Raw genomic sequence first — 26342 nt, 5'->3', positions numbered from 1 at the left:
CACATAAAATCCTTACATTTTCTCAAAACTCGACAGTGTGTCTTATAACCCGGTGCACTTAATGTATAGAATAATTTTGGTTGTGCTTACCAACCTGGAAGCTATTTTATTTGGCTGCAATATAACGTAAAATAAATATTGGCCGATATCGATACATGTCAAAATGCCAAATAGTGGTAAAACCCAAATAATTTAAATGGGAGCCAATAGTAGTTTCTCTTTAGTTTTTCTGCACTAGCTACTTTTCTTTTTTAGAAAATTGTCTGCACCATTCGACACCACCACCAATACATGATCGGATTTAAAACAATACTAGCACATTCTAAAGTTAATAAGATTTGCTGCATAAAAATGTGTTCTCGTGTTTACTTTAGTTATCTTTCTGTTTTACAATCTATTGTCCAAGTATCAGATAGGCACACAAAATTTGATCGGGGCCCAAAAATCGGATGGCGTATGTATTTGTGCATATGTATTTATGTCTGTAAAAATAAACAGTGGAACCCAAGAAAAAGAGCACCCTCTAGTGGACCAGAGCGGCACTACCTCTCCTGACCCTAATGTTGAGTCACCTTGTTGGTGAAGAACATGCAGTGGTGTGCCGTCAGGGCCAGCAAGGCCTTCTCTGCTGGCCTAACATAACCAGAAATCATGATCATAATCAAGGATTAGATTTTCCATAAATATCTAAAAGTATTCATATTCTCTTCATGTCATATTATGTTCGTTCCAGTGCTGTTGTTTTTAGTTTTAGTTTGTATCCAATCAGAATTCAGCTAGCTTATGTTGCCATGCTCTATGAAATCTGCCCGAGGCCTTCAGAATCGACAATGCAGGCGTCTGTGCACTGTCAGTGAACGGACACATACAGGTGATAGACAGTTGCAATAACCAATCAGATCAGGAGATGTTGTCAGTAAGGCCTTCTAGATGGCCTAAGGTTGAACGTGACATTTACACGTCCTGTGATTGGATACTCATCGGGACCGTTACCGGATGAATTTGAGAACACATAGAGTTGAGAGACAGTTGTGATAGCCAATCAGATCACAAGTTGTTGACAGTAGCCTGATGTTAACGAGACTGTGATTGGATACTCACTTGTCGTTCCAAAGTGAGTATCCAATTCACAAGTTTCAATTTAGCTGGAAGCAGGAAGTGTTGCGCCGTAGCCAGACCAGGATAGCAGAGAAGGAGAACAAAGCGTTGATTAGGTGGCAGATATCTATTTGCAAGGCCATTTTCAAGAAGGATATTTAAAGAGAAACTACATTTTGTAAGATGATGTCGGCCAACCCCGGAAACTAGCTCAGATGCTCTGGCGATGAAATGGAAAAATGCTCGCCATTTCCACTCAAATAAAAAGACGACGAGGAGGGCTACAACTGGCTTATACGGCGTCGAATAGGTGCTACAAATTGTGAGTTCAAATATTTTATTTTTTAAATTTTAATATGTTTTTTGCAATTTAAATTTTGACAGTTCCACATAAGATATGTTTCAATTGCTGATGCGTTTTAATTTATTTTTAAATGCGCGAGATAATAACCCGTTTTGTACACTGTTGATGTGGTTCAATATGCAGTAGTGAGTAAATGTGTTGCTGTATTGTATTTCTCCAGCAATGGTCATGTGGTGACATAAATTATGGAATTTTGAGAGGTAGTTATTGAAGTCGGACATCACTGAAGACCTAGGTGGGAAACGCACGGCCCGCCACTGAGAACATGGAGGCTCAGCAGGTATGAGACGCTGCTGCTGTTGTGTGCTTCCTAAAGCTATCAACTCTACCACTGTACGCTGTGACGAGAGTGTGATTATGGCGGCAGTCATATATGTGCTATCGTTCCTGATGACTCACGTTCTAATACTGCCGACGAGGGGTTTCCAGTCGTGTGTCTTGGACGCGTCACAATATGCCAGACGGAGCCGGCGTACATCACGTCTGTTGTACTTCCATAAACGTGGTGCAGTCAGCTGCTGTCTGCTATGCATTTCAAAATGTCCTTCTCAAACTGTGAGGAAAAAAAAGTCTATAGACAGAAGAAAACCACAACTTTGGTCCTTAGAAATCGTGGCGTACTGTAGAACTGTGAATGTAAAGACAGACTGTACAGATTATTATCTTCTACAACAGACCTGGGCAAAATACGACCCGAGGGCCACATGTGGCACATTAAGATTTTCAATCCGGCCCGACGGACATTCTACATCATTTTGTTTTAGACCTTTAACATCAAAACTGTAGTCGCCATTATGATGTGCAGTGCTCTTTTTAAATGACCGTCAGTCTTGAACTATAGAAAGTATTTCAATGGTTGAAATCTGCGCTTTTGGGTGTTATACGAGTTATTACGGTAATCTACGTCACAGCAGCTCAGACAAGGAACAAACCAGAGTGGGCGGGGTTTGTTTTCAGAGCAGCCAGCCTGAAACACGTGTCAGGAACAGGTGCGGAAGCAGATTTTTACAACAAATATCTGCATAAAAATGATAATATTACATATTGTAGGTGTGTATTGCACTTTGCATTCAGATTTTGCTGTTTGTTACATTTTTGTTGTGTTTTCCTTGATTGTAAAAGAAGTCTATCGAGGAGCTAGTCTGAGAAGTAAAAGAGGAGCGATGTTCATATATTGTTAATATTCAGTGTTTTATTGTTCATAGTTACCTACTCAGTGGCCTAGTGGTTAGAGTGTCCGTCCTGAGATCGGTAGGTTGGGAGTTCAAATCCCGGCCGAGTCATACCAAAGACTATAAAAATGGGACCCATTACCTCCCTGCTTGGCACTCAGCATCAAGGGTTGGAATTGGGGGTTCCATCCATCCATCCATCTTCTTCCGCTTATCCGAGGTCGGGTCGCGGGGGCAGCAGCCTAAGCAGGGAAGCCCAGACTTCCCTCTCCCCAGCCACTTCGTCCAGCTCCTCCCGGGGGATCCCGAGGCGTTCCCAGGCCAGCCGGGAGACATAGTCTTCCCAGCGTGTCCTGGGTCTTCCCCGTGGCCTCCTACCGGTCGGACGTGCCCTAAACACCTCCCTAGGGAGGCGATCGGGTGGCATCCTGACCAGATGCCCGAACCACCTCATCTGGCTCCTCTCGATGTGGAGGAGCAGCGGCTTTACTTTGAGCTCCCCCCGGATGACAGAGCTTCTCACCCTATCTCTAAGGGAGAGCCCTGCCACCCGGCGGAGGAAACTCATTTCGGCCGCTTGTACCCGTGATCTTGTCCTTTCGGTCATAACCCAAAGCTCATGACCATAGGTGAGGATGGGAACGTAGATCGACCGGTAAATTGAGAGCTTTGCCTTCCGGCTCAGCTCCTTCTTCACCACAACGGATCGATACAGCGTCCGCATTACTGAAGATGCCGCACCGATCCGCCTGTCGATCTCACGATCCACTCTTCCCTCACTCGTGAACAAGACTCCGAGGTACTTGAACTCCTCCACTTGGGGCAGGGTCTCCTCCCCAACCCGAAGATGGCATTCCACCCTTTTCCGGGCGAGAACCATGGACTCGGACTTGGAGGTGCTGATTCTCATCCCAGTCGCTTCACACTCGGCTGCGAACCGATCCAGCGAGAGCTGAAGATCCTGGACAGATGAAGCCATCAGGACCACATCATCTGCAAAAAGCAGAGACCTAATCCTGCAGCCACCAAACCAGATCCCCTCAACGCCTTGACTGCGCCTAGAAATTCTGTCCATAAAAGTTATGAACAGAATCGGTGACAAAGGGCAGCCTTGGCGGAGTCCAACCCTCACTGGAAACGTGTCCGACTTACTGCCGGCAATGCGGACCAAGCTCTGACACTGATCATACAGGGAGCGGACCGCCAAAATCAGACAGTCCGATACCCCATACTCTCTGAGCACTCCCCACAGGACTTCCCGAGGGACACGGTCGAATGCCTTCTCCAAGTCCACAAAACACATGTAGACTGGTTGGGCAAACTCCCATGCACCCTCAAGGACCCTGCCGAGAGTATAGAGCTGGTCCACAGTTCCACGACCAGGACGAAAACCACACTGTTCCTCCTGAATCCGAGGTTCGACTATCCGGCGTAGCCTCCTCTCCAGTACACCTGAATAGACCTTACCGGGAAGGCTGAGGAGTGTGATCCCACGATAGTTAGAACATACCCTCCGGTTCCCCTTCTTAAAGAGAGGAACCACCACCCCGGTCTGCCAATCCAGAGGTACCGCCCCCGATGTCCACGCGATGCTGCAGAGTCTTGTCAACCAAGACAGCCCCACAGCATCCAGAGCCTTAAGGAACTCCGGGCGGATATCATCCACCCCCGGGGCCTTGCCACCGAGGAGCTTTTTAACTCCCTCAGCAACCTCAGCCCCAGAAATAGAAGAGCCCACCACAGATTCCCCAGGCACTGCTTCCTCATAGGAAGACGTGTTGGTGGGATTGAGGAGGTCTTCGAAGTATTCCCTCCACCGATCCACAACATCCGCAGTCGAGGTCAGCAGAACACCATCCTCACCATACACGGTGTTGATAGTGCACTGCTTCCCCTTCCTGAGGCGGCGGATGGTGGTCCAGAATCGCTTCGAAGCCGTCCGGAAGTCGTTTTCCATGGCTTCCCCGAACTCCTCCCATGTCCGAATTTTTGCCTCCGCAACCGCTGAAGCCGCACACCGCTTGGCCTGTCGGTACCTGTCCGCTGCCTCAGGAGTCCTATGAGCCAAAAGAACCCGATAGGACTCCTTCTTCAGCTTGACGGCATCCCTCACCGCCGGTGTCCACCAACGGGTTCTAGGATTACCGCCACGACAGGCACCAACTACCTTGCGGCCACAGCTCCAATCAGCTGCCTCGACAATAGAGGTGCGGAACATGGTCCACTCGGACTCAATGTCCAGCACCTCCCTCGTGACATGTTCAAAGTTCTTCCGGAGGTGGGAATTGAAACTCTCTCTGACAGGAGACTCTGCCAGTCGTTCCCAGCAAACCCTCACAATGCGTTTGGGCCTGCCAGGTCTGTCCGGCATCCTCCCCCACCATCGCAGCCAACTCACCACCAGGTGGTGATCGGTTGAAAGCTCCGCCCCTCTCTTCACCCGAGTGTCCAAAACATGAGGCCGCAAATCCGATGACACAACTACAAAGTCGATCATGGAACTGCGGCCTAGGGTGTCCTGGTGCCAAGTGCACATATGGACACCCTTATGTTCGAACATGGTGTTCATTATGGACAATCTGTGACGGGCACAAAAGTCCAATAACAGAACACCACTCGGGTTCAGATCCGGGCGGCCATTCTTCCCAATCGCGCCTCTCCAGGTTTCACTGTCGCTGCCAACATGAGCATTGAAGTCCCCCAGTAGAACGAGGGAATCACCCGGGGGAGCACTCTCAAGTACTCCCTCGAGCGAATCCAAAAAGGGTGGGTACTCTGAGCTGCGGTTTGGCGCGTAAGCGCAAACCACAGTCAGGACCCGTCCCCCCACCCGAAGGCGGAGGGAAACTACCCTCTCGTCCACCGGGTTGAACTCCAACGTGCAGGCTCTGAGCCGGGGGGCAACAAGAATTGCCACCCCAGCCCGTCGCCTCTCATTGCCGGCAACGCCAGAGTGGAAGAGAGTCCAGCCCCTCTCGAGAGAACTGGTTCCAGAGCCCTTGCTGTGCGTCGAAGAGAGTCCGACTATATCTAGCCGGAACTTCTCAACCTCGCGCACTAGCTCAGGGGGGGGTTAAATCACCAAAATGATTCCCGGGCGCAGCCACCGCTGCTGCCCACTGCTCCCCTCACCTCCCAGGGGGTGATCAAGGGTGATGGGTCAAATGCAGAGAATAATTTCGCCACACCTAGTGTGTGTGTGACAATCATTGGTACTTTAACTTTTAACTTTAACTTTAATATTGTAAATCCCACTTAAAAGAGGAGAGACGTTCATATGTTGTTAATATTCAGTGTTTTATTGTTCATAGTTAATATTGTAAATCCCACTTTCTTTATTTTCATGTAAAGTTTGGGTGTCCCATTCAGTAAAAAACTGTAAAATTGCATTTAGTTTTTTTGAGGTGGTCTATCATAACGTTTTTAGAACTATATCGGACGTTGTGACTTTTGGTATTAGTGTTCCTGGAAAAAAAGGTACACAAACACACATAATGTACAGCAGATTTTTACAGCTAAATATGTACATATATATATATATATATATATATATATATATATATATATATATATATATATATATATATATATATATATATATATACATAATTTATACACCTTAGCCCCCCAGACACATTTTTTTCTCTCAATGTGGCCCCCGGGTCAAACTATTTGCCCAGCTCTGCTCTACAAGCATACCTAATGAAGTGCCCCATGATATATTGCTTCAACTAACAATATTTATAATACTTTTTTTTTTAAATAATTTTTTTAGTTTAATCGACTAGTCAAGCGATTATTGCTTATGATTTGCTGTACATGTTTGAGTTTTTTTTTTTTTTATCCATTATTGTTAGAGTTATTTAGCTGAAATGATTACCTACAGGAATACAAGTGTAAACATTAAAATTATTGCCGCTCAATCAAATAAAATTTTATGAAGCACCTCATAGACAATAACTAATCGTTGCAACCTGACCCATGAGTGTACTGCATGAGCCACTAATACACAAATACCGTATTTTTTGGACTATAGGGCGCACTTAAAATCCTTTTATTTTCTCAAAACTCGACAGTGCGCCTTATAACCTGGTGCGCCTAATGTAGGGAATCATTTTGGTTGTGCTTACCGACCTCGAAGCTATTTTATTTGGTACATGGTGAAATGATAAGTGTAACCAGTAGATGGCAGTCACACATAAGAGATACGAGTTGACTGCAATATGACTCAAGTAAACAACACCAAAATGTTATATGTTCCATTGAAAATATAGAACATTACACACGGCGCTCTAAAATCGATCAAAATGTTTTAGTACGACTTTGGTAAGCTATGAAGCCACACCGCTTGATGGATTGTACTGTGCTTCAACATATGAGTATTATTATGGTGTGTGTATAAGTTAAGACTTATTATCTGGCGTTTTGTTTTGCAATATTATGCAAAAGCAACTTTTCTTACCTATTGGTACCTGCTGATCTGTATTTGGGATCTGCATAAGTCCTGAAAATCTGCACGCGTCCGCCTTTGTAGTCGGTGCCGACACCGTAGTCAATAAGCTTCTTCTTTTTCTCTATCTTCTTGTTATGTGACATTCATCCTCTGCTGTTACCATTTCTAATAAAAAGTAGTGTAAAGTTCTTACTTATATCTGTCAGTAAACTCGCCATGAAAGCACAAAAACATACCGGTGTAGTGAGTTTACATTATTCACCCAAGGAACTTTAGTTATTAGAACGTTTTTTCATGGGACACATTTCTGGCGTTGTTGTTGCACTAGTGAGCCACGGATGAGGAGATGCTGCTTCGTTATTGATTTAAGTAAAGTCTGAATCTCATTAAAACAGTTAGCTCCATCTTTTGACACTTCTTCCACTCCCGTCCTTGCACGCTACATCGGCAGTGCGCCTTATAATCCGGTGCGCCCTATGGTCCGGAAAATACAGTACATAAATATACAGGAAACGCTAAAAAACTGTATTCTGTGATGCAAGAAAAGGGGGAAAAAGAAGTGTTGAAAAATTAATAATAAAGAATTGGATACAAAATAAAGACCTTAAAAAGTACATTAAAGGTAAATTAATAGAAGAGCAAGGTGTAAAGACAAGGAGCACATTGAAAATTATTATTATTGAATTGGTCAAATCTGAGAGTATATTAATGTACGTACTGTCTGAAGGAATTACAGTTTTTGTGTGCATTGGACAAACTATTGGTGGTGATTGCAATCAAAGACATTTTAGTAGCATTGTTTGAATTGCCAGTTTTTCCTCAGGCTTTTCCCGCATTGTAGAGCAAACGTATAAACCAGGGGTGTCAAGCTTATTTTAAATCGGGGGCCACATGAAGAAAAATCTACTCCCAAGTGGGCCAGACTGGTAAAATCACGGCACGATAACTTAAAAATAAAGACAACTTCAGACGGTTTTTATTTGTTTAAAAATAGAACAAGCACATTCTGAAAATGTACAAATCATAATGTTGTTTTTTTTTATACTTCCATGTTGCGGTTAATAGTATTCTATAGTATTATTTATACTTTCTGGATATATTATGTGATAATGTTCATCGGTGAACTCATTGGTGTTAATTTTCAATCTATCAAGATAAAAAAATAATATCAAAATCAAATTACAGGGTTTTATTTATGTAGTTTGCTCATTTTCCTCAACTGGTGCACTAACATCATGTGGTATATTTTATTTACATATGTAGCACCATCTACAAAGATACAAATAATTGATATTGCGACATCTAGTGGACACATTAAGAACAGCAGTTTGTTTCATTCAAAAATTTTGGCTCATTTTTATACTTAGCAAACTCATCGCACAGGCTGGATAAAACCTGTTCTAAGGCCCACGGGCCGTACGTTTGACTACCCCTAGTATAAACTCTCCTTTGGCCTCGCCCCCACCTCAGACTGAACAGATTTGTTTACAGCGAGAAGCCACTAGCTGCTGCATAAACACAAGTAACATGTTTTAAAACTCAAATGCTGGTTGACGCTACACAAGCATGCAAGGAATGACACACAAACACACATGTAGTGTTGGAACGACAACCCAGTAAACCCAAAACACGCTCACCCGGTTTCTTGTGAAAACCCGCCCAGCTGCTATCAAGGTACAAGGGGGAGAAATGTTTGGCCGCGGGACAGAGGAAGTAGACAAGAGAAGCTCTGTTACCTGCGCTGCTTTTTTTTTTCTTCTTCTTCTTTTTTTGTACGCTTTAGTACCATGCACTTTTCTTGCTGGAGCAGACCCAAACAACGACCAGAGAAGAAAAGTGGATTAACTTTAATCCTATCAGTGTTTCTTATTACGTGGGGACCCTGCTGACTTCACCTGCATCACTTGGAAGGACACTATTCTTGTTTCTTGTTTCTTGAAGGTGACATTATGGCATGATGCAGCAAAGTAAAGCTTCCCAAGCAAGAGAGGATTAACATGGCGGATTTGATTTAGAAGCCAAGATGAGCAACGGGCAACAGTTGGATGATTTATATTCACGGCTATGTTGACGAGAGCTCCTGCTGAGGTTAGATGTAGATTATGTTGCGCTGCTTCGGCAGTCAAAGACGCAATCGACGCCAATGGAGTGAGAAGGAGCGCTTGCTTGACAACGAGCCTTACGACATTCCCAACCCCTACTTCTTGGACTCAGGTAAACATCACCGGTGCACCTTTCATTCAAACTTTCCATGCATTAGTGCAGAAACCGAAAGACGACTTCCTGGGACCTTTGGAATGTTTTTAACGACTGTCGAACGCTACTCAGATTACTGATAACACACCGAGGAGCTCAGTGAGGTTGGAATGAAACGTAGAAACCACAAAAAAACATTCCTCAGAACGTCACTGATCAGATAGTTTTGCGTAATGTTGTTCTGATTCCTTCAGTTTCACTGTTAAAACCAGGTTTTTCATTTAACTTATTTAATGTTACATTACTCCCAATATGGCTATTCCTTCTATCTACATTCATGGTCAAAAGTTTACATACACTTGTAAAGAACATAATGTCATGGCTGTCGTGAGTTTCCAATCATTTCTACAACTCATATTTTTTTGTGATAGAGTGATTGGAGCACACACTCGTTGGTCACAAAAAACATTCATGAAGTTTGGTTCTTTTATGAATTTATTATGGGTCTACTGAAAATGTGACCAAATCTGCTGGGTCAAAAGTATACATACAGCAATGTTAATATTTGGTTACATGTCCCTTGGCAAGTTTCACTGCAAAAGGCGATTTTGGTAGCCATCCACAAGCTTCTGGTTGAATTTTTGACCACTCCTCATGACAAAATTGGTGCAGTTCAGCTAAATTTGTTGGTTTTCTGACATGGACTTGTTTCTTCAGCATTGTCCACACGTTTAAGTCAGGACTTTGGGAAGGCCATTCTAAAACCTTAATTCTAGCCTGATTTAGCCATTCCTTTACCACTTTTGACGTGTGTTTGGAGTCATTGTCCTGTTGGAACACCCAACTGCGCCCAAGACCCAACCACCGGACTGATCATTTTAGGTTGTCCTGAAGAATTTGGAGGTAATCCTCCTTTTTCATTGTCCCATTTACTCTCTGTAAAGCACCAGTTCCATTGGCAGCAAAACAGGCCCAGAGCATAATACTACCACCACCATGCTTGACGGTAGGTTTGTGTTCCTGGGATTAAAGGCCTCATCTTTGCTCCCCCAAACATATTGCTGGGTACTGTGGATCAAACAGCTCAATATTTGTTTCATCTGACCACAGAACTTTTCTCCAGAAGGTCTTACCTTTGTCCATGTGATGTCATATGAAACAAAAATTGAGCTGTTTGACCACAATACCCAGCAATATGTTTGGAGGAGAAAAGGTGAGGCCTTAAATAAGACTTGTAGAAATTATTGGAAACTCAAGACAGCCATGACATTATGTTCTTTACAAGTGTATGTAAACTTTTGACCACGACTGTATGTGTTGATATAAACTTGTAGACCAGGGCTATTCAACTGGTTGCCCAAGCTTGGGAGAGACATTTTTGCAGCAAAACACTAGAACGCTCCCGTTGTATATATGTGATTTTGCAATGCATTGTGGGGCCGCTGTCGCCGTTTCTGTAAAGCTTCTGTGTACATTGCTGTATTGCTCGAGAGGGAGCAACAGACTGGATGAAAATGGAACGTACAAAAGAAAAGATCAAGGGACTGTACCGAGACAACCCTGTTTTGAAAGCATCGCTACCTCAAAACATAAATACAATTGGTTGAATTGCTCCGTATGACCATGTCCAATGGACAAGAGATTTGATTCATTCATTCTACGGATGTCCCGATAAATTGGCCACGATCAGAATTGGCCGATTTTCATGAAAAAGTATGTAATTGCCATTGCCAATTAATGCCTTTTAATAGCGATCACAAATGCTGATCCCGCCTGGCTAATTGGCGAATTTATTTTGAGAATGGGGGTCAGTTGCTCAGAACAGACTCCCAGGCAGGAGGGGGACACACCGTTTGGTCCTGGAGCCTTTGTCTTCTTTTGTTTCTGGAAGAACTAGCACAGATTTTTCTTTCCACAGATTGTCAGTGCAGGTTGGAGGCTGGGGCGGGGGGAGCAGGCAGGGTAGGGTCTGAGTATTGTGGTGATGTTTGTGAACCCAGTGATGGTTGTGAAAACCTGCAGTAGAATTCTGTACGTTGTTCGTAACCCGCAGCTTGCTTAGCTATGCAAAGGCTAACTGGGCTACTAAAAACTATGTGTGCAACAGAATAAGACCGGCTTAGATTCAAACTTACCAGTGTGAAAACGCCATGAACACACCAACATGTACCAGGTGATGGCATTAAAAGTCATGTTTGATCATCTCACGGTTCCTATCCAGACGAGTCATCATCTCTTTACTAGTTCACTAACCCGACTTTCTTGGCTTTTCCTTCTTTGCTAGAAATGAGACAAGTCTCACCAAATAGTTTTTTTTCCTGAAGCGATCATGACCACCATCGTGGCAGTTAATGATGTCGGACGTTGGCGCCATGTTTTGAACTTGTTAAAAAAAAGAACACATTTCTAAGGCACTGTCTTGCATCCTGCCGTGTAAAGACAGCTATTGACAGGTAAGACAGGTAACCCTATTGTTACCTGCTCAGTGGCCTTTTGGTTAGAGTGTCCGCCCTGAGATCGGTAGGTTGTGAGTTCAAACCCCGGCCGAGTCATACCAAAGACTATAAAAATGGGACCCATTACCTCCCTGCTTGATACTCCGCATCAAGGGTTGGAATTAGGGGTTAAATCACCAAAAGGATTTCCCGGGCGCAGCCACCGCTGCTGCTCACTGCTCCTCTCATCTCCCAGGTGGAACAAGGGGACGGGTTAAATGCAAAGGGTAATTTCACCATACCTAGTGTGTGTGAGACTATCAGTGGTACTTTAACTTTTAACTTACCTGCAAGGTGGGGTGTGGGTTTCCTGTAGTTGGTGACCTCTCGCAGGCCTTTTTTAACTGCTTCGGGGTCGTTAGCTGAGAAGCCTTGTTTAAGCTTCTCAGTGTTGCTACTTTTAGTTACTCTGATCTCCTTTGTCAGTTTGTTCCTGGCCTGTTTGAACAGGGCCCCGTCCCCTCCCCTGTAGACGTCTTCCTTGGCGTGATGCAGCTTCCTAAACTGAGTTGTAAACTAGGACTTGTTGTTTTATGTGCAGAATGTCCTGGTCTGCACACACATGTCCTCACAGAAGCTCATGTATGATATCACAATGTTTGATGTTAAAAAAATATGATGTCAAAAAAATTTGCTGCAACTTCAAAGACACTCCAGTCAGTCAGATGAGGTGAACCAGACAGTGATCAGAGAGTTCTAAAGTAGCACGATGAACAGAGGGCTAAGAGTCCTTTCTTGTTGTGTAGCATTGGTCCAGTGTGTTAGCTCCGGTGGTCGGGCACTTAATATGCTTTCTGTATTTTGGGAGTTCTTAGGTTAAATTTGCTCTGTTAGAATGCCCCAGAATGATGAGCAAGGAGTCAGGATGTTGTTTTTCTCCACGTCTGCAATATGGTCAGCCAAGTGCTGTAATGCTTCTGTTACGCAGGCCTGAGGTGGGATGTAAACACCGACCATAATACACCAAGAGAACTCTCGCGTGCTGTAAGCTTTAACTTTTTCACCAGTAGGACTACTACTGTGCTACTCATTTAAAAAAAATGAGTAGCACATATTTTTTTTGGGAGCGCAGAACATTCTTTGTAGCAATATAAAATGTAAATTCATTATTAAGACTCAAACAAGGTACACATGTGCACTCATACATATAGACACAATGCCATCATAGGGCCTACTGCAACACTTAATTAAACACAAAGAACATCCATAAACTGTGCTTGCACTATCGCTAACCCGAGTGTAGGGCTGGGCGATATGGACCAAACTCATATCCCGGTCGGTATAAAGTAGTTTGTAGGTTTTAGCCAGGAACACCAACCTGCCAACTGCTTCATGATGCTGTGTTCTGAAAATTACTTTAAAAAAGTAATTCATTATAGTTACTCCTTACTTTACCAAAAAAGTGATTGAATTACTAACGGAATTATCCATTAATTCGATCTTCTTCCGCTTATCCGAGGTCGGGTAGCAGGGGCAGCAGCCTATGCAGGGAAGCCCAGACTTCCCTCCCCACTGCTACTTCCACCAGCTCCTCCCGAGGGATCCCGAGGCGTTCCCAGGCAAGCCGGGAGACATAGTCTCCCCAACGTGTTCTGGGTCTTCTCCGTGGCCTCCTACCAATCGGACGTGCCCGAAACACCTCCCCAGAGAGGCATCCGGGGGGCATCCTGACCAGGTTCCCGAACCACCTCATCTGGCTCCTCTCGTTGTGGAGGAGCAGCGGCTTTACTTTAAGCTCCTCCTGGATGACAGAGCTTCTCACCCTATCTCTAAGGGAGAGCCCCACCACCCGACGGAGGAAACTCATTTTGGCCGCTTGTACCCGTGATCTTGTCCTTTCGGTCATAACCCAAAGCTCATGACCATAGGTAAGGATGGGAACGTAGATTGACCGGTAAATTAAAAGCTTTGCCTTCCGGCTCAGCTCCTTCTTCACCACGACGGACTGATGCAGGGTCCGCATCACTGCAGATGCCGCACTGATCCGTTGTCTGTCGATCTCACGATCCACTCTTCCCTCACTCGTGAAGACTCCGAGGTACTTGAACTCCTCCACTTGGGGCACAGTCTCCTCCCCAACCCAGAGATGGCACTCCAACTTTTTCGGGCGAGAACTATGGACTCGCACTTGGAGGTACTGATTCTCATCCCAGTCGCTTCACACTCTGCTGCGAACCGATCCAGTGAGAGCTGAAGATCCTTGCCAGATGATGCCATCTGGACCACATCATCGTCCTAATCCTACAGCTACCAAACCAGATCCCCTCAACGCCCTGACTGCGCCTAGAAAGTCTGTCCACAAAAGTTTTGCCCAACCCAACCCTCATTGGAAATGGACCTGACTTACTGTCGGCAATGTGGACGAAGCTCTGACACCGATCATGCAGGGAGCGGACCGCCACAATCAGACGGTCCGATACCCCATACTCTCTGAGCACTCCGCACAAGACTTCCCGAGGGACACGGTCAAAGGCCTTCTCCAAGTCCACAAAGCACAGGTAGTCTGGTTGGGCAAACTCCCATGCACCCTCAAGAATCTGCCGAGAGTATAGAGCTGGTCCACAGTTCCACGACCAGGACGAAAACTACACTGCTCCTCCTTAATTTTCCAGGTTCAACTATCCGGCGTAGCCTCTCTCCAGTACACCTGAATAGACCTTACCAGGAAAGCTGACGGAAGGCTGACTAATGGAATTACTCTTTAATAAATGTATTTAATTACTAGGGAAATTAATTAATGTGTTACTTAAAAAATTAACTTCAAATGTCTGGCATAATGCAGTTGAGATAAGTTTCATATATCTATATGATAGCAGTGTGTGCATGTCTTTAAAAAGGCGGTGCCTGTTGCCTAGTGACGTATGACATCAGCGAGTCTGAGTTTGAGCTGTTTTGTTAGCTTAGCAGGCTAGCAGCGGCAGATTGTCAACTCTGACGGCAGCTCTTTTGAATCTTTCACCGGTTTGTCTTACTTACCTTTGCTTAATAAATAGATTGAATATGCTTCCATGGCTATATGTTCTTGTCAACAAACGGGGTATTGTTTGGATGGCAACTGGGTGAGTTTGTCACTTCAATCATTGATTTGTTGTTCAATATTCCCTTCAACCTTCGTTGTTTCATCCGTGTTGGAACACTGAGTGGGGGATCAGGCCCGCTCCCCTCTGTGCATGAAGAGATCATGTGAACCATTGTGGCAGTTAATGATGCAGCACATTCGCGACATGTTTTGAACTTGTTATGAAAAGAACACCATTTTAGGAGAGTCTTGCATTCAGCCATGTGAATAAGCTATTCGAATGCTCATAAAACCCACAATGCATTGCGTTTACTACGTCACCCTTTCAAGCCCTGGTGAGAAACCTGGACCAGTGTAAACAAATGCAAATGCAGATCCTCAGATTGACACCATAACACTCTAAAAGGCAGCGTCCACTGCATTATTTTACGTAACAGGACAATTTTTTGTAACTCTGACACAAAAATAGACCAAAAACAAGTGTCTGTTATGTAGGACGCTGTTTTTCGAAATAAGAACAATAGTGAAAGGAGAAGTCCTGCCTCCCGGCCCTTAAGTTTCTTAAAATGTAGTCCCTCGAACAATTTAGTTGAATAACGCTGCTGTAGACTAATAATCATTTCTATTGTAGCATCTATTTGACATTTTTTTTGTAGGATTTAGCTTTTGATGAACATTTTCGGCGCATAACAAACTAGCTCTGAACAAAGAATCCCACCGATTGGTAAATCAGTCTCAGCCTCTGTGCATGTTTATTGAATATGACTGCAAAAGAAGAAAATTACGAGTGCTAGCACTTGATAAAGAAGTTGAGAAACACTATTGAATTTAAGAAAGAACTCGTTGCAAAAGAAGAGGATGGCTTTTGAGTGGCTCTCCCCTCCTAACCACCCTCTCCGTTCGTTGCCGTGTCCACTAACAACAGTCTGAAATAATGATGTTAAATATTTATTCATACATTTATTTTGTCATTTTTTGTATTCCACATTGTTTTTTGCATGTAAAACTATAAATATTGAGTATGTCTGGAATTAATCAATTGCATTTACATTATTTCTTATGGGAAAAACTGCTTCGGTTCTCATACAATTTAGATCATCGTCAGACATTTTGGAATGGAAAACAGTACCACTGTACATGGTTACATTAATAGAGGGCTTGTTGTGTATATGCATGAGCAAGTGTACCATGCTCTAATAACCGTACTACATGCCGCGGTATGAATCATATATTTTGAGACCCCTAACTGATCGAGGAGGACCCATTTGGGTTCACATTAAGTTGAGGAAAATGTTCAACATTGTAGAACCAAACATAGGCACATGGCGTCTAAGAAGTCTAGATGTAAAAAATAAAAGATACTGTATTTTCCGGACTATAAGGCGCACTTAAAATAGTTTTTTCCCCCTCAAAACTCGACAGTGCGCTTTATAACCCGGTGCGCCTAATGTACGGAATAAATCTGGTTTTGCTTACCGACCTCGAAGCAACTTTATTTGGTTCATGGTGTAATGATAAGTGTGACCAGTAGATGGCAGTCACACATAAGAGATACGTGTAGACTGCAATATGACTCAAGTAAACAACACCAACATTTTATAGGTTCCATTGAAAATATAGAACATTAAACACGGCGCTCAAAAATCTATCAACATGTTTTTTTAGTACGACTTTGGTAAGCTATGAAGCCGCACTGCTTGATGGACGAAAGTGAGCCACGTAAATAAGACCGCCCACAAAACGGCGCATCCTGAAGCGACTGTCAGAAAGCGGCTTGAAGATGATCTGTAAAACATAATCTATGCAACATTTGGACCAAAGAACCACCATTACATGTTATGTAGACCACAAGGAAGTGTTTTCAATTTAGAAAATAAATAAATAAATTGAGTCCTTTAATGCGCCCTATAATCTGGTGCGCCTTATATAGAATAGAATAGAATAGAAAGTACTTTATTGATCCCTTGGGGAAATTCAGCACCACAGTTCGCTCACAATAGACAATAAACACTTAGGTATTTTTTACATGTGGATAATATAAATACAGTGTATTATACAGCATTATTCACAGGTGAATAATATAAACACAGTCTATTATACAGCATTATTCACATGTGAATAATATAAATGCAGTCTATTATACAGCATTATTCACATGTGAATAATATAAATACAGTCTATTATACATTTAAGTACAGTCAAAAAGGAACATATGCATTATAAAGTCTGATGGCTGTCGGTATGAAGGACTTCCTTTGTCGTTCCGTGTTGCATTTTGGGAGTATGAGCCTTCCATTGAATGTGCTCATTCTCTCCATAAGGAGTGTAGTGGGTGGGAGGTGTTGTCCATAATGGTTAAGAGCTTATATATATATATATAAAAAAAAAGATCGAAAATAGACCATTCAACGGCAGTGCACCTTATAACCCGGTGCGCCCTATGGTCCGTAAAATACGGTTCACATTAAAAACACAATAATGACACAGAGGAATGTCCTATTTTTTTTTGTTTTTACATGACCGTAAATATAATGTAAATGTGTGGGGCCATTGTGGTCAAAATGCATTTATGATAGCATACATGTAATAGTGGTTGATAAAGGTTAATACATGTAAAGTTTTATAATTATTACACAAATAGTTAATTCATTTTGGTCACTCATCCCACATGTACACTGCAATGATGTTTTGCTTGATGGCCGCCATGTTTTTCAACCAATTGCAGTCAAATTTTAAACACGTGCCTGTCAGTCTTCCAAAAGTGTGCAGCAAATTTGGTGGCGTTTCAATGAGATGCCGTAACGTTACAGTCTGTGTTTTAAAAAGCGCATTGAGCTGTTTGAGAAATTTCAAGTGTATCTGCTTTTTTAAGGTCAATCTTTGGGGCTTGATAACACTGTATTGTATGAAAACAAAGGAGCACTGAAACTACAGTATTGGTGCACCGTTTGTATGCAGAGATTTAGGAGTAGAATACTTTTTTTTATTTTGCACTGGGGCTGCAGGTATCAATTATTTAAAAAATCTATAAATATATTTTTTTAAATAAATTCATTTTTATTTATTTATTTTTTAAATAAATGATATGATTAGGCTTTTTAAAAATATTTTTTCTGCTTCCCATAACCTTCATTCTTTTCTCCAATAAATGCACATCATCAAATTTAAATTGCAGTTTTAACAAATGTGCACTAGTAAAAGTGCATTTGTTGCCACACAGATCACGGCACCCACAAACCACCGCTCTCATGTGCGCTCTGTTGCAGCGGCCGTGTGGAAACCATGTCTAAGTTCCGGGCGCTCCATGCGATCCAGATTTAATACAATTTTATCAGCTACACTTAAACAATTAAACGAGGCAACAGAATATAAATCAAAGCTTTTTTAATAATCAATAATCTTTACAGTTAAGTGTGTACTGCTGTCGAAATGTATTGGTGGGACCGTTTGAAAAGTGCTAAATTAAATCATAAAAACTATTTAGGAAAAGTTGTTGTTCTCACCTACAGTTGCACTCTCAAATTTGTAAATTACATTTAAAAGAGAAAATGCTCAATAGATGATTTGTTGGTCAATTGCACTCTTTTACAGTGGACATACAATCCTTGTCTTATTAGCCAACATTTTTTTTACAGTTTCCTTTGTCACGCTGTTATTGTATTTAAGAAAAAGATGACATTTTTTACATAAAACATTTATTGTGATTCCATCAGGATTTCTGTAGTTGACCATAAGGGGGCGGTGCACCAACTCTAATCGAGTAGGAACAAGAATGTCCTCAAGTTTTTTTGTTGTCATTTCACTACAGATCTTCTCTGTTTCAGTTGTAATTACAGTCCAAAACTAGACTCGAACTTATTTGTAACATTGTATCATTATGTGTAACTATAACTGCAAAGAAAACCTTCATTCAATGGGTTTTCTTTATTTTCATGACTATTTACATTGTAGATTGTCACTGAAGGCATCAAAACTATGAATGAACACATGTAGAGTTATGTACTTAACAAAAAAACGTGAAATAACTGAAAACATGTTTTATATTCTAGTTTCTTCCAAATAGCCACCCTTTGCTCTGATTACTGTTTTGCACATTCTTGGCATTCTCTCGATGAGCTTCAAGAGGTAGTCACTTGAAAGGGTTTTCACTCCACAGGTGTCATAGTTTTGATGCCTTCAGTGACAATCTACAATGTAAATAGTCATGAAAATAAAGAAAACGCATTGAAATGAGAAGGAAGGTGTGTCTAAACTTTTGGCCTGTACTGTATATGCACATGTATATATGTATGTATGTATGTGTGTGTGTATATATATATATATATATATATATATATATATATATATATGTATGTGTGTGTGTAAATATATATAAATATGTTTAAATACCCACATGTATGTGTGTATATATACATATACCTGTATATACATGCATAAATACACACACATACATACATATATATATATATATATATATATATATATATATATATATATATATATGATTGTGTAGTTTGTGTGGATGCTTGCATCACAATTTAAAACATAAGCAACTTTTAAGCACTTTCTCAACCGCAGCGAAGAATTGTAATGCTTTTTTGCGGAATTCCCCTCCTCATTAAAAATAGCCCCCGTTTTGCATTTCGGGCAAAACACAGCGATCCTTTCATTCTTGACGCAGATTGCAGGCCTTGTTGATTTTGCCAGTATATAATCATCTCCCAACCCCATGTTGTCTATTTATGTCTCCGAGGGCTGCTGGAGTATAGAGCAGAGTAGCTCAGAGGACGTCTGCAAGGCTTGTGCAACGCCCGCAGGATCCACTCCTTGTTTTCCATGTGTTCCCGGGGGTTGAATGGCTTGCTTGGAAGTTCAGAGACACACACACACACACACACACAGACACACACACACACACTCCTCCAGCTCAGAGATTAAAGGAGTTTGTCTCTAGCAGCCTGCAACAAAAGCTGCTCCCAGTTTACAACTTGCCCCATGAGGAAGGGGATGAGTCAGGTTTGGAACTTTTGCAGCCAAGACTTTGGCAAACTGTTGAGTTTTTTGGGGTCTTTTGCCAGCTTGCAGGACCAAGTGTGTTACGGCTTGTGCTAGTGATGAAGGTGACTTGTTTGAAGTTTGCACTCATGTCAAAGGTGAAGGATTATACCTGGCGCAGGAATTTTGGTCTTCAGTTTAAGGACTTTTTGAGCAGCATGTGAGTGTTTTTGTCCTTTAATGCATCTTTGGGGATAGAGTGCCATGCTATTCCTCAGCAGTGGGACAGTGGACGCTACCGTTGGGCATCAAACCACATTTCACATCCCTCTGGCCCTGAAGGAAACCCAGGGGAATGCTCCGGTGTCCGAGCTAGGAATGGGCCGGGTCACGCAAACCCTGGTAGACGGTTGCCAACCAGGAGAAGAGCTAATCGTGCCAATGGAGGACTTTCCTATCCTTTGTAGGACGCCCCAGGACCTCGACAGGTGGCCATCCTTGAGAGCTGGGAGTCTCCGCCCAGAGGTGGTTGTGGAGGAAAATGAGGAGGAGGAGGTAGAGGTAAAAATGAGGACTGACGCGTTTATGAGACGGCCCTTCAAGATATCAGGTAACTCATCAGAGCGAATTAGGAGCACCCAGGAGGAGTGTATTGCGGGTTCGCAGCAGTACCACGTCAACGTCCACGCCACAGGGCTCGCGTTTGGCGGCCATGGCGCCCTCATAGGACACACGCTGCCTCGGGCAGTGCTGCGGAGGTCCCATCAGGATGGAGCCTCGCTGGGCAGGAGGATTATGAGCATGTATGGCGAACCAGAGGAGCAGCAAAGAGATTCTCAACCTGAACGCCTCCGGAGACCGAGGAGCGTGTGCATGCTGGCAGGCCCCGGCCCGGTCCTGGTGGAGCAGCGCAACCAAAACTCCCTGAAAAGGACCGGTGAGGTGGAAGGAAGCCAGCTGTACAGGAGCAGGAAAGCTGAGCTGAGGGCTGTGGACGGTCTCAATCTCGTCGCGCTTCAGCGGGCCCCAGTTCCCGCAGAGGTGATCCCCAGGGTTTGCCACAGAAGCGTGAAGACGAGGCCGCTTAGCATGACCGTGCTGGAGCTGAGAAAAAGGGCCTCTGATGATGACATAAGCAGGCAGCAGAGCAGAAACCACACAGGCCTGGACGCAGGGAACTTTCTTAAAGGAGCTTTCCGATGGAGGCTGTTTGGTAAAAGTGTTCAGGATAAAAACAGGGAGAGCGACGGAGACAAATATGTGAAATCGTCTCCCATAATCAAATCAGATTCTCCAAAAAGTACACTGAGCTCATTGAGACGCAGTCTCAGCATGCGCATCCGTAGGACTCGGCCCAGAGACAAAGTCACTACAGGATCCGAGGGAGATCCGAAGGAAAGCTGTCAAACCAAACCGGCAATGCCCCCTCAGCCTTTCTCCTACCTCACGGGGAGAACGCTGCCTTCTTCCGCCGAGCAAATAGAGGACACCGGGGGCATGCAGTACATTCAGTACCGAAGCAGGGGCAAAGTCAAGGTGATGGAGGTCCCCCTGTGCCCAGCAAAACTAGCTAAACCAGCTCCAGAGGAGCCCAGCTTGTGGCAGCTCATCGCTAACCGCTTCAGGAGGAAAGAGCAGCCTGGAGGCGTAAAATGCGGAGCGAAAGACATAGGCCTGCATGTGCTGACTCGGAATAATAAGTCACTGCCCGTCGCCATAGAGACACTGGCCGACAACGAGTCCCATAAAGGTCAAGGTAAGATCTACAAGATTGCTGACTGTATGTCTCAGCTCAGGCACTGTCAGGAATATTCTAAAACACTTTTTTCCCAGGGGGAAGGCGAATGAAAACCACATGGGGAATTTTAGGGTTTGGGTGGCATTCAAAAAACATGTGGAATAGCTTGAGGAATTTCTATTTTTGGGCCGTTTGCTACATCTCGTGCAGAATAGCCGTTTGCCTCACAAGAAGTTTGTCAAGTCGTATAAATGTGAACGGAATGGATTTACACTATCCTGGGTCTGTTACGCAAAGGTCTAGCTTTTGTTCCCCAGACAAAGACCAGAACACGCTATCGACAGGAGACACAGCCCAAAGTAGCAGGCACTGAGACAGTCAGTGTGCTGTATTAGGGATGCTTTTGGCAGGACAGCGCGGCTAAATTGAGATGGCTACGGCCCGATGAAGAGAACACTTAAGCTCTGTGGCGTACAAGTTAACTCTTAACAGGGAGTTGTTAAATTGCTTGGAATCGACTCTTCTCTCAGAATTGACAAGGCAGTTATGCACATTTTAAACATTGTGTTACCAAACCAAGCTGTTCCCAACAGGCCCGGCCCTAACCAATCTGGCGCCCTAGGCAAGATTTTAGGTGGCGCCCCCCCACATCGGCAGTGAAGTGTATATACGCACAAGAAACCGAATAGCTTTGTCTTTGACCTTTTTTTTTACTTAAAGAAAGCAAATTAACAATCAGAATAGTTAACAAGATAAAAAAAAATATGAATAAATAAATGAATGCAAAAAATAAAAAATGAATATATGAAATACAATATTTTTTACATACATATTGCTTAATTTACATTAATGATGTGCACTTTAACAACTAGGCTTACAACTATTCCTAATATATAAAGGGGTGGAAAAGTGACTATTACCTGCAGGGCAAACATTAGCTAACCAGAAGGCAATAACAATGTAAACAAAAAACACCTGCTTAAAAGATCTAATACAAATGTCCCTGAGGAATGTAAGGTGGGAGTACTGTAATTACCTAACGTTACATTATTATTTTCCATACCAATTTAGCCCCCTCCACAATATTAACCCGACGTTAAAACAGAACTAGCTATTTATTGATTAGCAATTGCCGAATCATGTAACATTAGCTTAATGCTAAAAAGCCAGGTTACTATCACATTCTGTAACAGACAAATAATTTCATGTAGGCTAACGTTACCTACCTGCTACCTCTTGTCTTTTTCTCGTTTCTCCTCCTCTTCTTTTCTCTTTTTTCTTCCCTGGGCACCTGACAATTTTGGCCGTTTTGACATCTTGTGTTGATTTTTTGATGTGGTGATGTCCAAAAAGAGTCATGATACGGGAAGGGAGAGGGCGCACCGTGCGGGGGGGCGTAATGTTGTAACAAATAATATTTCTATTATATAGGCTTTACTTTGCATTTTAATTAACGTGGGATTATTTTTTGTATTTAGAAATAATAGTACCAACTTTTTTTTTTTTTTTTCTCCAACATTTGTGGCACTGGCGTGGCGCCCCCTGATGGACGGCGCCCTTAGCATTTGCCTATACGGCCTATGCCACGGGCCGGCCCTGGTTCCCAAAACTGTCACAGTTCTACTAACTATACGGTGGATTTTCTCTTGAAGCCTTAACATTTTTTGTAATTGCAGGCTTTTTAGTCACGTTTGTACAACCAGGAAACACGCTTAAGGGGAAATAATTGTCAAATATCCCACTGAAATCCTGTGCACATTACATTTGTTTTTGGTCCCTTGCTTTTGTCAGAGTTGGCAACACTAAATTGGCCCTAGTGTGTGAATGTGAGTGTGAATGTTATGTTATGCAAAACACAAATGTCCACTCGGTTTTTAGGAGGAAAAGCTATTATCAGCCCAAAGTAGTGTTGTCTCGATACCAATATTTTCGTACCGGTACTAAAATTATTTCGATACTTTTCGGTACTTTTCGATACTTGGTGGACCGGTACTTTTCAGAGGCGGTATAGTACCGACTATGATTAATTAGTATCGCGGTACTATACTAATACCGGTGTACCGTACAACCCTAGCCCAAAGTTTAGACACTATTTCTTATGGTTACTAATATGTGTCAAAACTTTTGCCTGTGTATTAGATATATTTGAAATACATCCACACACAAACCCCCATTGTAAACAAAAAAATAGGAACTGTAATTTAAGTCTTTTATTGGATAGGAGAATTTTTTTTATCTGAATGTTCTGAACTTGTGTTTCTGTGGCAGTGTTGTATTGACCACTCCAAAAGCATGTGACGTAAGTTTGTCATGACTAACAGGGCATGTTATTTGCATAATCTCTAATACATTTTTTTCCAATTCAAGTTAGCTTAGAAAATGTCAATTATATTGAGTATCTTGTAATGAAATCCTGCTATTTTTTTGTTTTGTACAAGTCAGGAGGATATTTTAGATGCCATTTCTTCAGAGTACAATCGTCACTCGCCACATCGCGCTTCAAATATCACGGATTTAGCACATCACAGATTTTATTAAGCTTGTCCTGAAACATTTAAGCATTTTCAAGCAAACAATAGCTGAGTCCCCTTAAAAATATCAACACCACCGTAGTGTTGGCCATTAGATGCGACCAAACCAATCAGAACGCACTGTTCAGTATTGTGGCCACTGATTGGCTCAGCCTCAGGCAGCGTTACTATTTTAAATGAAATATAACTAAAGGGTGTTATTTCATGTCTACAGGGCTCTCATAATGTTGAAAAGCTTATTTAGAAGGTAGTAAACAATTATATTTGATTTATAATGAATGATTCCTACTTTGTGGAGATTCATTTATAGCGGTCATGTCCAGGATGTTCTGAACTCCTGTTTCCATGCCAGTGCTATATTGAGCAGTATAATGCAACCTCACGTAGCTGTTATTTTGTTTGTTTTGTTAGTTTGTCTAAGTAGGTTATAGGGTTTTACGGTATACCGGTATTGGTATAGTACCGCGATACCAATGAATCATATTCGGTACTATACCGCCTCTAAAAAGTACCGGTCCCCCAACCCAACATCCACTGTAACTATACCAAGTACAGGAGCGTATCTAGTCGATACTACTATGATTACATCGATTCTTTTTAGCATCACAAAATCTTGTTTCGGTTTAAAAAAAAGGTATATTATGTTTATAAACTCAGGAAATACGTCCTTGGACACATGAGAACTTTGAATATGACCAATGTATGATCCTTTAACGACTTGGTATCGGATTGATACCTAAATTTGTGGTTTCATCAAAAACTAATGTAAAGCATCCAAACAACAGAAGAATAAGTGATAATTACATTTTAACAGAAGTGTAGATAGAACATGTTGAAAGAGAAAGTAAGCAGATATTAACAGTAAATGAACAATGAAGTGGATTAATAATTCATTTTCTACCACTTGTCCTTAATAATGTTGACAAAATAATAGAATGATAAATGACACATTATGTTACTGCATATGTCAGCAGACTAATTAGGAGTCTTTGTTTGTTTGCTTACTACTAAAAGACAAGCTTGCAATAAGAAACATATGATTAATGTACCCAAAGATTTTTTGTTAAAACAAAGCCAATCATGCAATTTTTTGTCGTCCCCTTTATTTAGAAAAATATCGAAAAGTACTGAAAAGTATCAAAATACATTTTGGTACCGGTACCAAAATATTGGTATCGGGACAACACAAGTCTGTTATGCTGTTCTTCTTTTGACATCAAGCTTGTTGAATCTTGAATAAACAGCGCCTCTGCTGGTTGAAATTCAGTAGTGCGTTCCTCCACTCAGAAATATTAGTCAATTAATCAGTTAATTGCAGATTATGCCGAAGAAAAAAAGAAAAACACTTCGTCAAATCATTTTAAAACAACTAGTAAGACTTTTTCTGTTAGTTTCCGTTCTTTCCATGTTTTCTCTGAAGTTGGTTCAATGATGTCAAGTACTGACAGTAAGAAAATGTGTTTGTAAAGAGCAGGCAGCAACTGCAATAAAAAAAATCAAATAGCCATTATAAACTGCATGATAAGTAATTACAGTCCATAATACTTTGACCCTTGAAACTGATACCACGCTCCAAACGCCGTCCTCAGGTCAGTCTCTGCGCTCGTTTTTTGTTTTCCTGGCGGGTTACCGAGGATACGTCTTAGCGAGTCATGGCCGAGTCCCGTTGTATTTGTGCATGGATCTGAGTGCAAGTCAGTCAGACGTCAGGAATGTAGGTGTGCCAAGGCAGCAAAGCTGAGTGCTCACTCCCTCTGGGTGGGACTCCCTGCCTGTCGCTACCTGCCTAAAGTGCTCGCTGCGTAATTAGATCCAGAAAGCTGAAAGCCTCGCAACCCCCCGCCCCTTCCCTTGTCCGACCAACCCCCTGATAACCGAGGACGCATACGCCTCGGTTGCAGTGTTTCTCGATGACGACCCCTTGCACCTTTGTTTGTCTGTACGGTATAGAAGGGGGGAGGGGGTGTTGAGAGATGTTCAGACTGTAACCCCCTCCCCATAAACACAGACACACACACACACACCTGTGGGTGAACAAAGCTACTCTGTTGTGTGGACACATGCATGAGTGATCAGTGTGCAGAGATAGAAGTAGGGGGCAGGTGAGGTGTTGGTGGACATACCAGGAACAGGAACAACAACGCCCCTTCTTGCTCACGTTAACGCTCCATGTTGTTTCATGTTTTTAAACCTCTCATAATAGTGCCCATCCATCCATTTTCTACCGCTTGTCCCTTTTGGGGTCGCGGGTGGGTGCTGGAGCCTATCTCAGCTGCATTCG

General features: G+C 42.7%; 1 protein-coding gene across 5 annotated transcripts in view; it reads left to right on the top strand.

Annotated features, from left to right (window-relative positions):
* The window catches only part of agap3 (ArfGAP with GTPase domain, ankyrin repeat and PH domain 3), a 402421-nt gene that overhangs the window by 152099 nt on the left and 223980 nt on the right, over nt 1–26342 (top strand). The window contains exon 1 of one of the 5 annotated variants that reach the window (XM_061979367.2): nt 8539–9301. The exons of 3 other annotated variants lie outside the window; for them this stretch is intronic. In XM_061979367.2, coding sequence (XP_061835351.1) covers nt 9190–9301 — 112 coding nt within the window. In that variant the 5' untranslated portion in view covers nt 8539–9189. Of the gene's footprint in view, nt 1–8538; nt 9302–19700; nt 21549–26342 lie in introns of those variants that run through there. One more of the 5 variants, XM_061979363.2, reaches the window with a different exon arrangement.

The sequence above is a fragment of the Nerophis lumbriciformis genome, linkage group LG19 (genome assembly GCF_033978685.3).
Source record: "Nerophis lumbriciformis linkage group LG19, RoL_Nlum_v2.1, whole genome shotgun sequence".
Classification (NCBI taxonomy): domain Eukaryota; kingdom Metazoa; phylum Chordata; class Actinopteri; order Syngnathiformes; family Syngnathidae; genus Nerophis; species Nerophis lumbriciformis.
Note: the sequence above shows the minus strand (reverse complement) of the source record. Positions and strands in the feature narration are given on the sequence as shown.